Raw genomic sequence first — 16570 nt, forward strand, 5'->3', positions numbered from 1 at the left:
AGGAAACCTCCTTCGGAAAGAGCAAATGAGGTAAACACAGGAAAGAGCCGAAGTCGGGGGGGGGGGGGGGGAGGGGGGTCTATGAAGGGCTATTGCGGCGACGGTAAGATTTTATGGAGGCAAGTAGCTTTTAGCGGCAACACCTCTGGAGGGGAAAGTCAGTGTGTCTTTTAGCTTTAGCGGCGTCGGACTTCGCCGCAATTGTCGTCGCGGCTAATAGACGATTGCACATGACTATTACCAAATGAATAGTTTGGTGGTCGTCGACGCTAAAGACGTCGCCGCTAATACTGTCATTTATTGTAGTGATTGCACATGACTATTACCAAATGAATAGTTTTTCTCATATTTGAGTATCATATATAACATAAATATTGGAAAATTGAGTAATCTAACCATTATAAATGAGGTTTTCGAAAAAAAAAAAGGCATTTTTTTTCAAATTTTGAAAAATAACTATTTTCTCCGGAATAGATGTAGATTGAACGGACAAGTTTTACAGATGGCATTTGACACGGATCGACAGGGTGAGGTATTAGCGGCGACGCCTTTATTGGGGACTTAAAATTTTAAGCAGTAACTTCTTGTGAATCAGTAAACTAATTTAAGTTAATTTGATGTTGGTTTTGCAGTTCACATACGATGATCGATGTGATGGAGATGTTTTGTTCTCTATGAAATGGGAGCTAACCATTGGTGAAATATTTCCTTCTAGGTAAAAAGACCAAATAAACCCCACATTAAATGGTAACATTAAGAAACAATAAATTTGGCTCTTACTTTTTTACATGTTTGGTTACTAAAACCCGAAAAAATCAACCATTTTGACTTTATAAATCGAAAAAACAAATTTAGAAACGAATCAAGAAGAATTATTGTAGTTTGTCATCCATACCAATAAGAATTATACTTTTATGGATCAAATCAAGTAACGCTAATGGTGGTTGTGTATCCAGAGATAGTAGCATGTAACCTACATGTTCAGAATTGCAAAATCAAACAACAAATGGTTAGGAAGTCTTAAACTTGGGATTCTAATATACGTATAGATGTGGTAGGTCTTTTAGCAGAAAGACAGAGAAGGGGAAGAGAGAAATACGATGCAGGGGTTTGTGGTATTGGTAGAAGGTGGTGAGATGAGTGTAGGTCGGAGAGGTCTTGCGTGTTCAAAAAGAAATAATGCAAAGCATGCCCTTGAGTTATCTAAATCAGAAAAAAAAAATTGTAGAAAAGCAAACTTTAGAGTGATGTGCTCTTATCTACATAAGGCTAATGTTAAGTGTATAATAGAATATGAAAAGACATGTAATTTATGTTTGTATTTTAGTTTGGTCTTCTGAATTACATTTAAACATTAATTTTTTCAAGAAAAGATGTTATTGTTATGTAAACGTCCATAAAGTGATTATTCAAGAAAAGACGTTTTCAAAGAAAGTTTGAGTTCAAAATAGTGAAATCAAGGTTTTTTTTTTCTTCAAATTGGGTTTCTCGAAACAATGTTTTTAGGTTTTACTTGTTGATCTTTATTAAATATACAATAAAAAAAAATAAAGAAAATGGCTAAAAATATGAAAATGTTTCAAGATCTAATGTATAGTACTACATCTTTTGGAAAGAAAGAAATATTATACCGGTAATAACCAATGAAGACTTGGGCCTATCAAGCCTATTTTCCCCGATGAAAGCCCACAAAAGGGCCAAAAACTTAAACCCATCATCAAAGCAAGCTCAAGTCTTCATCTGTAGGACTTTCTTTGATGGTTCATGTAAGTTTGGGTCTTTCATTTGGGCCCTCTTGGGGCACCCTATGGGCCAATGCGTATAAGCTTGGGCTTTATTAATATGGCACATTTGACAACTCAGTACATGGATGTCACGAGTCTATTGGCATAGAATATGGAATCTTTTCCATGTAAATTGGTTGTAAAAAGCTTGTTTGTTCATATAGGCAATGTGATTTGGGGATCTTTTGTTTGCTCCGCAAGGTAGCCGGAGCCAACCAGTTTTTCACTAAATAGGCACAAGAGTATTTGAATTGCAGAAAAGTAGTGCGGAAAACTAGTCAGAATTGGGCATGTCATCTAATTCGTGAGGTGGATGATCCGCCGAATCCATTGCTGACTTCACCACGATCGATTAGGTAAAACAGTTCTGCAAAGTTTGTTTGTTCATATAGACAGCGTGGTTATAGTAGTTGCCAGCCATGCAATTCGTACGGCATGGTGAGATTCCTCTACCACTTTATAAACTTCAAACTCATAATATTCTTGTTTTTCATAGTTTCTCAACATGAATCTTGAAACTCCCGTAATCTTATCAAAAGACCATACAATTTTTCTCCTAGTCATATTTCATTAAAAATAAGCTCGTACGTGTTTCTTCTTAAAATACTTACACAAGAGGGATCTTAAAATACTTGCACACAAGGAATGAACTTTTAATAAAGCCAACACTTTTTTCATTTGGGATTCATGGTAAATCAAACTAATGAAGATAACTATTCTAAGGATTATTCAGATGAAAGCGATGGTTTGTGATATGAGATTGTGCCTTCGCATACAAAGTGAGAATGCTTAGACTTGAGGGAGTGGTGCGGTAGAGGGAGTGCGGTTTCGCCACCTAGGCAGCGAACACCGCCCCCGGGGTGTGGTTTGGGTGCGGTTTAGACCGCAGTGTGGTAAAAAATGGCCGCGATTTGTGATTGGGTGGGGAGAATTTGACTGTTTTGTGATGGGGTGGGGAGAAAATTAAAGTTTTTATTTAAATTAGTTTTTTTTTTTAACTAAAATGTGGCATCATTCCTTGGGTGTGACAAGGAACCACGCTTTTGTGGTAAAAAATAATGTGGCGTTTATGTGGCAACCAGGTAATGCGGTTTCGGTGGCATCACTCCCTCCAACCTTATGGTATTGGACTTAATCACATGAGTAGTTAATGTCATTTGATACAAAAGCCTTATGGTATTAGGCTTAATCACATGAGCAGCTGATGTCATCTGATACAAAACTTTTTGTGTTGCATATGTTATCACGTCCTCCTATAAACGGAAAAATAAAATAAATAAATAAATAAATAACATTGAGCTCTATAAAGAGAGATTTGATGGTGATAAGAACAAGTACAAACCATGGAGACGATTGACATCTACACCAAATAATGAGATGATCAATATCGAAGGGTTGTCAGTTCATAAGTATAATTAAGGATGGTTTGCTCCAATGTTTTAAAAACTAGTTTTTTAGTTGAACTGATATAGTGACCGGTTCTCAGTTCAACCGGTTTAATCGGTTGGACAGCCAGGTCAACCGGTTTCAATATTTTTCATATTTTTTCCTATTTTCTCCTATTTTCCTACACATACATACATATATAAATCATGAATTTGATGTTTACAAGTTCAAACATTAAAAATAAACATAAAAATAACTTGTAGATAAATTCAAATAAATTAAAATAACACATAACCATAAGTTTTTGTGTTTTATATCAATTTATATACGTCAAATATATATATATATAATACCGAAACAAAACATTGTTTTAGATGAATATAAACACATCAAAAAACTTTATAATATTTATAATATGTTTTTATTTAAAGAAAAATAAATTGATTTGAAAAAAAAAATCACCAAAATTTATTGTGTAAATGGTTTTTTTTCATATATTTTTATTCGGTTTAACCAGTTTATTTTGACCGGTTCAACCAGATTTTTCTAAAAACCTGTTGGTTCAAAAATCAACATAAAACCAGTGATAATTGAATCATTTCCTCTCCTGATTCCCGATCCAACCGGTTCAACCTGCCGGTTTTTAAAACATCTGTTTGCTCGGTATCCCTAAAAAAATTATCAAAGAAAGAAAAACAGTCACATTTGTAATATGATAAATATAAAAACTCAAATTTCTCTTACATTATTCAAACCAAAAAGGAAAACTTTAAAACAAAAGAACCTATCTATCGACTATCATGCACCTAACAACTTCTTAAAATACCAAAGAAAGAAGGGAAAATCGAGAGAAAAAAAAAGTGTGTATAAAAGAATAACTAAAATGAATAAAAAAATTATTAATTTCCTCGGAAACAAGAATTGCTATCTTTATTGTTCCTAGTAGCGACGCTGCCATTATTGTTGTTGTATGTGGTTGTGGTGTTTACAGCGGTGTTTAGATGAGAACCGCCGTCGCTACCACCGCCGCCACCGATAATCGACGAAATCGCCACCGCTAAAGCAGCAGTAAAGTTTGGATTAGTGGCGAGGGCAGTGACGGTGTCAGCCAAAGCGGTGTGCGACGGTTCTTGGTTGTGCAACTGCAATGAAGACAGATCCCCAATTTGCGAGATGATTCCGGCCGCCGTATCCTGTGACAGTTGAAGCCCTGAAAATTTCGACTGGTTGTATAAACCCTGCCCAAATATCTGGGGCAGTAAAGCACCATTTTGACCGGCGAAGTTCTGTTGTTGACCCAGCGGCGGAGATTGAGTGAGGTCTAATGTGACGGTGGGGAACGGGGCGGAGGCGGAGATGGTGGCAATGTTTGAGGAGCACGGGAGGAGAGTTCTTGCTAAAAAATTGGGATTTATGATACCGTCGGAGCTGGGCATGGATCCTGAGAGGAGCATTCTGGCGGCGGAAGAAGTGGTGGAGGACATCGCCATGGCCGCCGGTGGCAAAGGGTGGTTGTGGTTGCCTTCGTAGGTGGTGATCAGAATTGTTCTATCTTCTGCACATCTTTGTACCTGTTCAAACACTTTATGAATTTAACTAATTTTTCCTAAGAAATTTTTTAAGTTATGAAGTAAAATTGTTTTTTTATTATTATATTATTTAGTTTTTTCTATCCTAAAAAAAACATGCAAAATTTAAATTGGTATATGCCTTTCAAATAACGTTAAAATAGTAAAAAAATAGTTAAAAAAAAAAAAAAAAAAAAAAAAAAAGTAAATTAATTATCATTTTCAATAAGTTACGGTTTTTTATTAGAGAATTTTTTAAGCTTTTAGCTTTATAAAATAAATTCAAAAAGAAAAAAAAAAAAAAGTTTTGCTTGGCACCAAAGGTTTTAGTTTTTATTTTAAACAAAAAAAAAATTGAATCCAAAAACTATTTTTTTTTTTAACTTTTGGTTTTTAATTTTTTAACTAGTTTTACCATTTCAACATTAACTAACTAATTTATAGAAGTATTAAATAAATAACACAAGAGAATCTTACTTGTTTTCTAACGGGGCAACCAACAGCCATGGTGCACCGATAATATGCTCGAGGACATGGATTTCCTTTCGCCATTTTTTGCCCATATTTTCTCCATTGACATCCATCTGTAATCTATAAAAATAATAATAATAATAAGCAAATAACAATGATGTAGAATTTGATTTTCAAACTATTTTGCATTAATTATATGTTGTAAAAACATATTAGGATAGTGATTAACAGGAACGTAGATATAGACACTTTGATAGAAATATTTCAACCAACGGATAATTTAGGTGAAAAACAACTTGTACTGATTTTGTTAATAAAAAAAACCAACATGAGAGAGTCAACGTTTTCAATGATGATATAGTCCACTACTATTTTTGATGGTGTTCATGTATATGTAGTCTAAAAAGTACTATATACGTACGTACCATGGGAGCTTCGGATCGAGCACGAACAGAAACCCTAGCTTTTCGAATGGTTGCTTCAGTAGCTTGATCGATATTGCAATCGCCATCATTCTTCAAATCATTCAATCTCATGACCTTGTTTGAACAAATCAAAGCCTGCTCAGGGCTCTCTTCTCTCTGATCTTTACCGATGATATTATTGATCGACTTTCGATGAAGTTCATCGGAGGACGATCGGGAATTCTCATCAGTTTCCACCGTTGTTGGATCTGCTAAACCAATAAACGGGATCTCTCCTCCTCCTCCTCCGTCAATGTTAGGTTTACGATATTCATCGAGATTTTTTTCTTGTTTTTGTCGAATCACCTTCGTCAGGAGTGTATTGTAATTCAGATTTGCTTGATTCAACTCTTGTTTTAATCGTTGATTCTCGCTTTTCTCTTCTTCTAGTTGTTGTATGTAATGATGTATCACCTCGTTCTTAGTTCGTTTAGAATTAGTCAGAGACATTCCATCATCGGAAACGGAATGATCGTTGCTTGTGCTTCGAGTAAGAAGATGCAAACCAGTCTGTATAGTTCACAATTCGATTCAATTAAATAGCAAAACCAGAAAATTTTGAAGAAGGAACACTACTCCTAAGTCCTAATCAACTAATCATTGCATATGATTCCTACTTCAAAAACAAAAACAGATCTGTGAATGTCAAAATCAACACGGATTAATCGGATTCATTCTGAATTAATGTTAAAATCTATATATACTCATTCATGTTTTGATAAAACGGTCTGATTACGAGTAACAAAGATGAGATACTAAAATCGTAAACTTACGTTGATATTACGATGAAGATGATCGGAAGTATCACAGTCGAACTTTGACTGTTCATCTACATCCTTTCTATCGGCAAAGAAATCCATCATCTGTTTATTCTGATCATCAGACGCAGTTCCGGTGAGGTTGACTGGAAATTGAATGGTGGTAGGTGAATGAGAAGAAGAAGCGGTGGTGTTTCCGGCGGAGTCTGCTTCGGCGTCCATTTACGATTGTTGAATATCGGAGTTTTTCGTGTGTCTGAGAGCGTGGAATTAACAGAGTGATGAGATCTGAATCAAAGGAGAGTCCACTTGGCCATTTATGAAGATATGAAGATTGAAGAGGAAGGAGAGAGAAAATGGAGTCTTCGAATGAGCAGTGGACTCGGCAACAAAAATGGATATCAGGTTATGACTCCTGACTAAAAACAAAAATATGGTGAATCTGAGTGTTTCCATTTTCTAGATTTTTATTTAAGAAAGTCATGGGATTTGATTTTGTTTTTTTGTGTATTTACTTTTCAAATTTTGATTTTAATGTATTTATGTTTGCATCAATATATTATAATTATAATATTATTACTTTTATAAGTAAATATTAATTTTATTCAGTTTATATTTACGAAATAATATTTAAACTTAATATTAAAAAAATATAAATTTAATATTTTTAATAAAAATTGAATTATAAACCAACTAATCTATACTTAAGGATAATCAATTAATCATAAACATAATAGTTTTATTATGGAAATTTAACAAATAATTATCATTCTTATAATATCAGAAAATAACAATCAATTTTCAACTATAGTGGGTTACATATTACTAAAATCAGTTTTCAACTATAGTGGGTTACATATTACTAAAAGTTTTTAAATTGCTCATTTACACAATATTTATTTAATAAACATATATTTCAAATTTCAAAATCTTCTAGAATTTCAAAATAATTCTTGTTCCTAAAATTATTAAAGTTTTTTGAAACAGAATTATATTAAAAAAAAGTCTGTTTTTAAGGTTTTCAAGTTTGTTGTGGCAGTAATTTCGCAATTTAAAATTTGTCTAATTACGAAATTAATGGCATTTTTTATGACTGTTGAGAAAAAAAAAAAACCTTTATTAAATAATACTATATCATAAAAAAAATTAAAAAAATACAATATTATAAAGTATTATTCTTTAAATATTCCTTATAATTTAGATAGCGAATCATATTATTTAATTACAAACTAATACCATTGACTATTAAACATTATTTGAAACAGGTTCCTAAAACTTGACTTGAAATAAGTTTGTTTTGTGGTCAAAATATATGAGAGGAAGAGGGAGTTTTTTGTTTCATTGCTTGTAGAGGAAGGGAGTATATTGTTACACGTGGCAAGTAGGACCCACAAGCATTTGTAGGTCCAGAGTGGAAGATTGACGAAAATAGCTTCCGAGATTTGTCAAAGATGAGCTTAACTCGTTCCCTAAAATTTCACCGCCCCAAATATCCCGCCGTTTCCGCTTCACGACGGGGTTAGTAGGATAAATTTTTTACTTTACTCCCCCTAAATTTCTTACTACTATAATTTCATCCATTTTCTATAGCCAAAAATGTCAAACTATACTTTATTGTAAACTTATTGCAAAGTGCGGTCCAGTGGCTAAGCATGTGCACATCAATCAATAATTATGAATTAAGTTTAAAAATCAATAGGTGTGTTCGGCAAAACTAGTTGGTAGCGGATAGCGGTTAGCGGGTAACTGATAGCGGGAAACGGTTAGCCTTTGGGTGTGTTCAGCACAAGACGTTTGAGAGCTTCTAGCTTGTAGCTTTTGACAAAACGCTCCATTTCGAACAGAAATCCTCATTCGACACTACAAGCTTCTAGCGTTTAGTTTAAATAAAACGCTCCAAATCCAAATGCTACTTCATGTAGCGTTTAACAAAACGCTACAAGCTACCTGTTATCCGCTACCAGCTAATTTTGCCGAACACACCCAAAAGCTACTCCATGTAGCTTTTGATTTTGGAGCGTTTTGTTTAGGTTAAAAGCTAAACGCTCCTGTCGCCGAATGAGGTTTTTTCTTTTTTACTGGCGTTTTCTTAAAAGCTAGAAGTCAGAAGCTCTCAAACGCTAAGTGCCGAACACGCCCAATAACATTAACAACATCTAAGTCCAACAAGAATGGAGATAACAAGAGGTAAAAGATAGGTAATCGAAATTGTTTTCAAAAAATACATTCGACTTTAAAAGAAAAACGAAAGAACAAATTATAGAACTGTTAGCCATTAGAAATAATCTCATGTATAATAAGAGACATTCCACCATGAAAGAATAAAGAAATAAATGAATAATCAAATAAACTAAATAGACAATGGTTACTGGTAGTGGTTAAAGGGAGAAGACAAGTACACATGCTAAAGCTGAAAATGAGAGGTTTTTTGTATATTATACGATACATATATAGTGGAAACAAATACTAGCAATAAAACATGAACCAGACACTAGCCATAAAGCACATAACGTATACAAGCCTACAACAAATATGGGACAATAGTCAAACTCATAGGACTACATGTTCATGCCAACCTGAAAGGACTACAAGTATAGATAAATTTCAAACTAAAAGGTAGCTATTATATACTTCATTAAATCCTAATTTGTTACCCTTTTCTTATGCCTTCATTGGCCGATCATCAGTAACGCGCAAAGCAATAGGAGTAGAAGCCTGGGCCGATCCCTGTGTGAGCTGAGGACACTCGACCTTCCGGTGGCCGGTCTGCTTGCAATGAAAGCAAACCACAAATCCCTTGGGCAATCCTTCGCCATATGCCCCTCCTTGCCACATTTGTAGCAAATCCCTGCTCGGCAAGATCCCTCATGACTCTTGTCGCACTTGCCATAAGTGCAGGCCTTCTGGCCTCCAACTCTCGAATCAGTGAGCTTAGCCCGCTTGGTCATTGGCTGCGACTACACTGGTCTCATGTCTCTGCCCCGAGACTCCTCCTCCTCTATACTCTAAAACTCTAGCTCAATCTCCCTCCTCTTGGAATTGGTTTGTAGCTCAGCCAATGTCCGATACGAAGAGTTCGCCACGAACTCTCAAATATCTTGTCTCAGTATGCTCAAGTACCGACTCACATGTGCATGCTCCATATACATGTGCTCGGGGCAAAACAACGCCCTCTTATGAAACATCCTCGTAATCTTTGTCACAGTTTCTGTCTTCTGCTTGAGAGACAAAAACTCATGGGCCAACCGCTCCCTCTCCACCTGGGGAACGTACTCATCTCGGAATAGTTGTGTGAACCTCTTCCAAGTCACTGTTGCATGGTCCGCAGGAGAAAAATCGGTCATCACGAATCTTCAACAGTCCTTCGCTTCCAGTGAAGCTGGTTCAGCGCAAATCAAACCTTCAGGTCCTCAGGGCATACTTATTGACTTTCTTACCAAAGTTCAGATTTTTGATACAAGATGCTTCGATAAGACTTTTATATAGGCTTCTCAAACTCATAAACTTTATTTAGATAGCTCATATGTGTGCCTAAACTATTTCAGAACTTACAACAGTAAGTCCTGAATGTTCAAACTATTTTCCATTTCTCACAATTCGAACTATGAAGAGGGATACCATAATCATAATCGAATTTGAGAATGCAATTAACACAACTGCTATCTCTTCAAATCTACTTAGTGAAAGTGTTTCCTCACAATCCTTTTATGAAGCGAAAAGAAACCTTTGCCACTTAGATTTTATGGTGTATGTATTCCTATCCATGTGAATTTGTCATAACCATAACCACAAGACAAGATTTGTGACAAATCCAAACTCATATGGACTGAACTTGTTCAATCTTAATTTCTTACCACTTAGTAGTACAGGGCCTACCATTGCTTCTAGGTTGTTGAGCGGCTCACCTATACTGGTCAATGTACTTTCATTGATTAAGGTGTTTTGCCTTGTTCAATCAAATGAGAACTCATATAACTCACATGTATAGTCAACAGGAATGGGCACAGAAACAAGAATGTGTCAACACGATAGGTTACAAACCTCAAGTTGTGCGCTAGTGATGAACAATAGGTTTAATCTTGATTAGTTCTTTAAACTATTCAAGACAATTAAGACTCTCACTGACCTCTTGACATATAAGATTCTCTGTCAAGAAACATTCCTTGGCAAACAAATATTCAAGAGTTAGTGCGGATTCTTATCAAGAAAAACACTTCACACAATTGGTCTTAGTTGGTCTGCGTCTTATCCAAGACATCACAACTTACCAATTTTTCAAATTTGCAAGAGTAAGAAACATTTCTACTCCACATTTCTTGAGGTGTTACAAACCTACTTTAGATATGTCACTCAAGGCGCAATCTTGGAGTATGACTCTAAGACTCGATTTTGAAACGAAGTATGACTCACCCTTTTTGATTCAACCATTTCAACAATTCTCGATTCCTCTTCTTAGCCATACAAATATACTAAGGTGCCCTTAGAGGATCAATTGTGACATGGTTCCATAATCATTAGGATGATCATAAAACATGATACTAAAGTACTCTCCGTTCCTTTCAGATTGGAGAAATCTTTATCTTTCTGCCTAATTGATTCTTCTTATTCGTTCTGTTGTACATTGAAACTTGTTCAATGATTCATAATCACACTTAATCTTGTAAGCATAACCATATTTACTAAACTTTTAGTAAATCATGACGAATAGTCTTATCGCTCTTTGTGGTTGACTTGACCAGTGCACATCAATGTGTACCAGATCCTTCTGTCCTTCACTTGACTCACATTTACATGTAAATAAGGAATTAGTCTTAATTTCCCAAAGATGAAAATTATCATTCATCACACAATACAAGTCGTATGATTCCAAGTTTATGTCCAATTGAAACTTGGGTGATGAGAATCTTTCCTTATTTGGTAAATTTCTGACACTACCACAAACGATATTACTAAGAATCAAATCCATTTTCAATATTGCTAAAAATATATAAACACCAATTTTCACAAATGTCATTGCAAGGAAATATAAATAAAACAAAATCAAAATTTTTCTTTATTTATAAAAATGCGGAAAACTTGTCCTTACAACGCAAGTACAAAATGAAAGCTATGTCATTAATATTCCTAAGCAATCTATCATAATTCCTAAGTAGCAACTCAAAAATCTGATCATCGAACCATGCGATCGAAATCCATATCTTCGCGATCAGACTCAACTTGTTCTTTCTTTAAGCTTTCTTTCTTTTCTTCTATCCTACAAAAAATCAAAATGCAATCTTACCACATCATGTATTAAGAATATATAAATAGGAACTTAATAGAGTTAGATAGTGGACTTACCTGAAGCAGAGTCATACATTTTGACTTTTCCATCCTTGCGATCTTTCAGGTAAATATGGCAGCTTCGCATCCAATGCCCCTTCTCTTGGCAATAGAAACAAACAGACTCTTTTTGGAATGGTACACGAGACAATCTCAGACTTAGCCTTTCTCCTTACCATTTGGTCAAACGGTTTGACCTTGGCCGATCCCTTTCCATTAGGAAGAGAAAACTTTTATGTACTTCCAATGTTGCCATTGTCAATGTCCATGGAAGTTTGGGAGATTGATCTTTCAGTCAAATTTGCTTTACCAGTGCGCCAAATCATTGTTGATTCAGCAACAATTAACAAATATGTCAAATCAACAAGAGTCACGTCGTGGTATGTCATATAGTAGTCCTTAACGAACTGACTATACGACTCGGGAAGTGATTGAAGAACCAAGTCAACAACCAACTTCCTCGGGAAAACGACACCCAACATCCCTAGTCTATCAATGTGTGACTTCATCTTCAAGACGTGTGCACACACAGACCTTCCATATTGGTGTTTACTTGCTAATAGGGCTTGAGTGACCTTGAACTTTTCAAGTCGACGAAATTGTGGGTCAAGGAGAATTATTGGAGGAGGTGGAGGAAGAGAAGTATGATTTCCAGTTTCACCTTTGCACGAAGAAGGGAATGATCTTTCACCTTTATCATCATGTGGAATATCATCTTCGAATGTAAAGCCTTTTCCAAAGGATTGAGGAATACCATGGTTGTCAAAAGTAGACATCTACAAAGGGAGAAATTCAAATTAGTTGATTCAATCCTTAATATAACACCCAAATGAAATATTAAGGCTAGGACCCAACACGATAATCCACAATTCGGAAGAGGGATATCGTAATCCAATTGCAAACTATTTGTCGATAGGTAAATGACGATTTACCAATTCCACCACGAAAACAAAATTTTAAATGAATTAGGTTTTAGATGAAACTCCTATATCTTTTGAGATTCATTGAACTTTTCAATGACATGTTTAATCTTGATTATGCCCTTCAATTTTGTGACTGGGATACCGAGGACAAACAAGGTGTGAATAACCTTGCAAATTAGCTTGGCACTCTCGATGTCATTTATCATCTAATTGATGTGTCGGTTAACCACACACACTCCATCAATCAACGATAATTTACGAGCTACCCATTGCCATCCTTCATTAGTCCCATATTAGTGTGCCGGTTAACCACACACGCTCCACTAACAACCAATAAGGTTCAATGTGCAATTTCATATGTTAGCGTCAAATTCACATTTTTCCTAAAGTAACTAAGATTGGGAATTTATAAAAAGTTTAGTTACTTTATATTTCATTATACTTTTAATGAGGATTTAGTGTCTTATCAAACTCATTCGTCTGACGACCCTCCACTGGTTAAGGATGCGATGGGTGAGAGTGGATACCCAATGGTGGTCATTTTATAGGCCGCTTCCTTAAACACCCCTTATAGATCAGCTTCGTAAGTGAGGTCTACTAACGGTAAGATTGACTGTTTACTTATACATATATAATATATATTAGACTTTTAACTTTATATAGTATAAGGGTGTATTTTACACATTTAAAATACTAAGTGGTTTAATCTTTTAATAAATTAGACTATTAATTTAATTAAACTTAAACCATGTCATTGTGGATTTATTAATTCTCTCTTTTAATTAAAAATTTAATTAATTTAATAAAACCATAAGGGTGTAATTTGAACTATTCGAACTATCAAGGTTCTAAATTTAAGATTTCAAAATTAAAGCTATTTAATTAAATTTCAAATTACAAACCCAAGAGGTGCACTTTTGAAACTTTTCAAATTACTAGGGTTTAAGAATTTAATATTTCAAAATTAAAATTTTTAATCAAATTTTAAATTCCAAAACTTGAGGGCAAATTTTAAAACTTTTCAAAACATTTAGATCAAATTTGAAAACCAATTACATTAATCACATAATTTATCCTTATCACATAATTTGACCTAATCTTATAATTTTGGCAAGATAAACACAAATCAAATTTTACAAATAATTAATTTATCATATAATCTAATAATTATCTTAAAATTTGACAATTATCCTTCAATTAGATGAGGATATCAATTACCATATCATGAAATTCAAATTTTAACAGTTAAAACAACTTATGGTAATTATCCTAATCTAATTTTAGCCAAAAATCCAAAAAAATCTGCTATTAGAACCGAGTTCACGTCGTGAGAACCCACCACCTCGTGGTAACTTTTACCACCTTGTGGTCATCAGGCAGAAAGCAAAAACGGAAATTTTCCAGCTTTGAACAATTCACATTAGCATCACATATAACAGAAAAACGACCTAGGCTCTGATACCACTGATGGGTTTTTAGCACTACAACATTCTTATGATGTACATGCAATCCTAATGCTTTGGATCTAGGTTTTTCTCAAGTTAAGCATGCAAATAATCATCCAAAGCATAAACCCTAATCTAGCATACACAATTTCGAAATTCATATGTATGAAAGGGTTTGGAACATTACCTCACTTGTTATATAGCAATAACAAGAACTCCTTGGCCTTTGAAAGCTTAGTGCCCCAAGTGTTGCACCTCTAATGGAGTCACAAACACTCTTGCAAAGGATGACTTGGAGAAGGAAGGATTCCAACTATGGTTTCTCACAAAAACTCATAGAGCTGAAAATCCTATGTAGAGGGTATATTTATAATTGAGGCTTATTAGGGTTTTAAGGTGGAAACCCTAATTTCCTTGCTTAAGCCTTAAACAATACATGGACCCCCATATGAAAGTCCTTAGACGAAAATTCTATGGGCTTTCCATAGATTTTCATTCACCTCTTATCAATAAGGTCTATTAGCCCAAACTACAACTATTACTGATTTACATATTTAGTCCCTCCATTATTAATCAGTTCCTTTAATCCCAAAATTAATATCAAATTAATTTCTGATTAATTACTAATTAATAATATGATTTCCAAATAATATATCAATCTATTAATATATTAATAAAACCATTCTGAGTACCAATTTATTATTCATATAATAAATCCTACTATTTCTCCACTTGTCATCCTATCAAGTTGCGTTAGTGAAGGCAACCCAAAAGGACCATGCTCATAATCAAATCAAGTACATACCAAAAATAGTTATGGGCTTAGACACCTAATCCAACAACCTCCTCATGAATGATCCTGCGGATCTCCTCATCACCGGTATCACTGCTCTCGGGGTTGTTGCGGGTAATCACCATAGTGACTGAAACGCAAACACAAAATCACCAGAGACTAGCTCAAACACTCACACACTCGATTACCCACCCCTACATGCTCCTTAGTGTCACATCCCCATTTTCACGGCCAGAAAAGACCGATTTGTTTATGCTTTGTTTTATAAAATCAGAGTAATCTTTTAAAGAAAACGGTTGCAGAATTTGTTCCCAAAACAAGATATGATAATAACTTATCAAAACATTTCTCAAAGAGAATGTATTTTCATTTAATAATAAAACCTCGGGATGTCATGTTCCGATACAGACATATAAGCATAAACAGAACTTACATTCAATTACACTAATGATTTATATCTCCTTTAATCTCTCAGTGCAAAGCAGCTTCGTATCGATACCTGTGATACAATTAAACTGAGTGGGTCAGGCTTGGGAGCCTGGTGAGCATATAGGGTTTTCAACCCACAATAATATAATTATTATATTCAATCATCAAACAATCAACCCAATTACCCATCCCCATTATCTTCTTTTAATCTTCCCTAAAGATATTATCCTAAGGGTCATCTCCTATATCATATTTACCGCTCATCTCTTTACATCTTATTTCCTTATATGTTTGTTCCTAAGAACTTTTCCTAAGGATCATCGCCTGTATCATATAGACAATGCTAATTCGGGGATCACTCCCTCAATATATGTCTAGTAAGGGTTAGGGTATCATCGCATGATTACACAGCCACAACATCGCCTGGACTCGTAAATCATAATAAGGGTTAGATTATCATCGCATGAATACGCAGCCACAACATCGCCTGGACTCGTAATTCATAATAAGGGATAGACTATCATCGCATGAATACGTAGCCACACCATCGCCTGGACTCGTAATTCATCACCTATCTATCATCACCTAATTATCATCACCATTATATCCTCACCTTTCTCTTATCACATTCTTTAAACACACATAAACTATTTCATCTACCCATGTTCTACCCAACATATTTGTAGATATAAATTACATATACAACTTATTTAAAAACTCGTATAAAACATTCATTCAGCATCCATCTCAAGTAAACAAACAATGTATAAACACATAGCATGTATTTCATAGCAAATACTTCATATCTATGTGTAAGATGAAAGCGACTATACACTCACACATATAAACAACTTTATATTATACAGATAACATGTATTTCATATAAGATACTTCATAATTATGCGTTAGAAGAAAGTAACTACACACTCACTTGATCAGAAGATGATCGGACAACACTACGACTTGTAGAAGTAGTATTCTTCGGTAGATCTGGAAGATCTTCACAAAAACCGGACTTCTTGCGGACAGAGCTTCGGCTCGGGAATTGCACTTCTCGGGATCTTCGGGGCCTTGGGACTTGCTTCGGGGCTCGGGAATGATACCTGGGCTTCGGGATATTTTTTGCACGAAAAACGATGCAAAAACGCGAGAGAAAGGGAAGAAATGAGCAAAGAAGTCGGTTGCCCTCGACACCCTTTTATAGGGGGCTGGAAACCCATTTACGCT

General features: G+C 34.9%; 1 protein-coding gene across 1 annotated transcript; it reads right to left on the reverse strand.

The window, feature by feature from the left end:
* Window positions 1-3886: 3886 nt before the first annotated feature.
* On the reverse strand, window positions 3887-6837 carry LOC145073931 (WRKY transcription factor 6-like). Its single transcript, XM_079020400.1, has 4 exons — window positions 6447-6837; window positions 5635-6183; window positions 5216-5329; window positions 3887-4741 (listed from the first exon to the last, which is right to left on the reverse strand). Exons 1-4 carry the CDS (start codon window positions 6651-6653, stop codon window positions 4070-4072), a joined length of 1542 nt encoding a protein of 513 aa, XP_078876526.1. The 5' UTR covers window positions 6654-6837; the 3' UTR covers window positions 3887-4069.
* Between the last annotated feature and the right edge of the window lie 9733 nt (window positions 6838-16570).

Source organism: Lactuca serriola, chromosome 9, assembly GCF_051521515.1.
Source record: "Lactuca serriola cultivar US96UC23 chromosome 9, Lser_US96UC23_V15, whole genome shotgun sequence".
In the NCBI taxonomy this organism is placed as follows: domain Eukaryota; kingdom Viridiplantae; phylum Streptophyta; class Magnoliopsida; order Asterales; family Asteraceae; genus Lactuca; species Lactuca serriola.

Excerpts from the sequence above, each read along its gene's own strand:
- LOC145073931 (XM_079020400.1), bottom strand. The coding sequence starts at position 6,653 with ATGGACGCCGAAGCAGACTCCGCCGGAAACACCACCGCTTCTTCTTCT. Across the intron at positions 6,184-6,446 it reads ATCTTCATCGTAATATCAAC|ACTGGTTTGCATCTTCTTAC; the intron begins GTAAGTTTACGA and ends TGAACTATACAG. Across the intron at positions 5,330-5,634 it reads CTCGATCCGAAGCTCCCATG|ATTACAGATGGATGTCAATG; the intron begins GTACGTACGTAT and ends TTATTTTTATAG.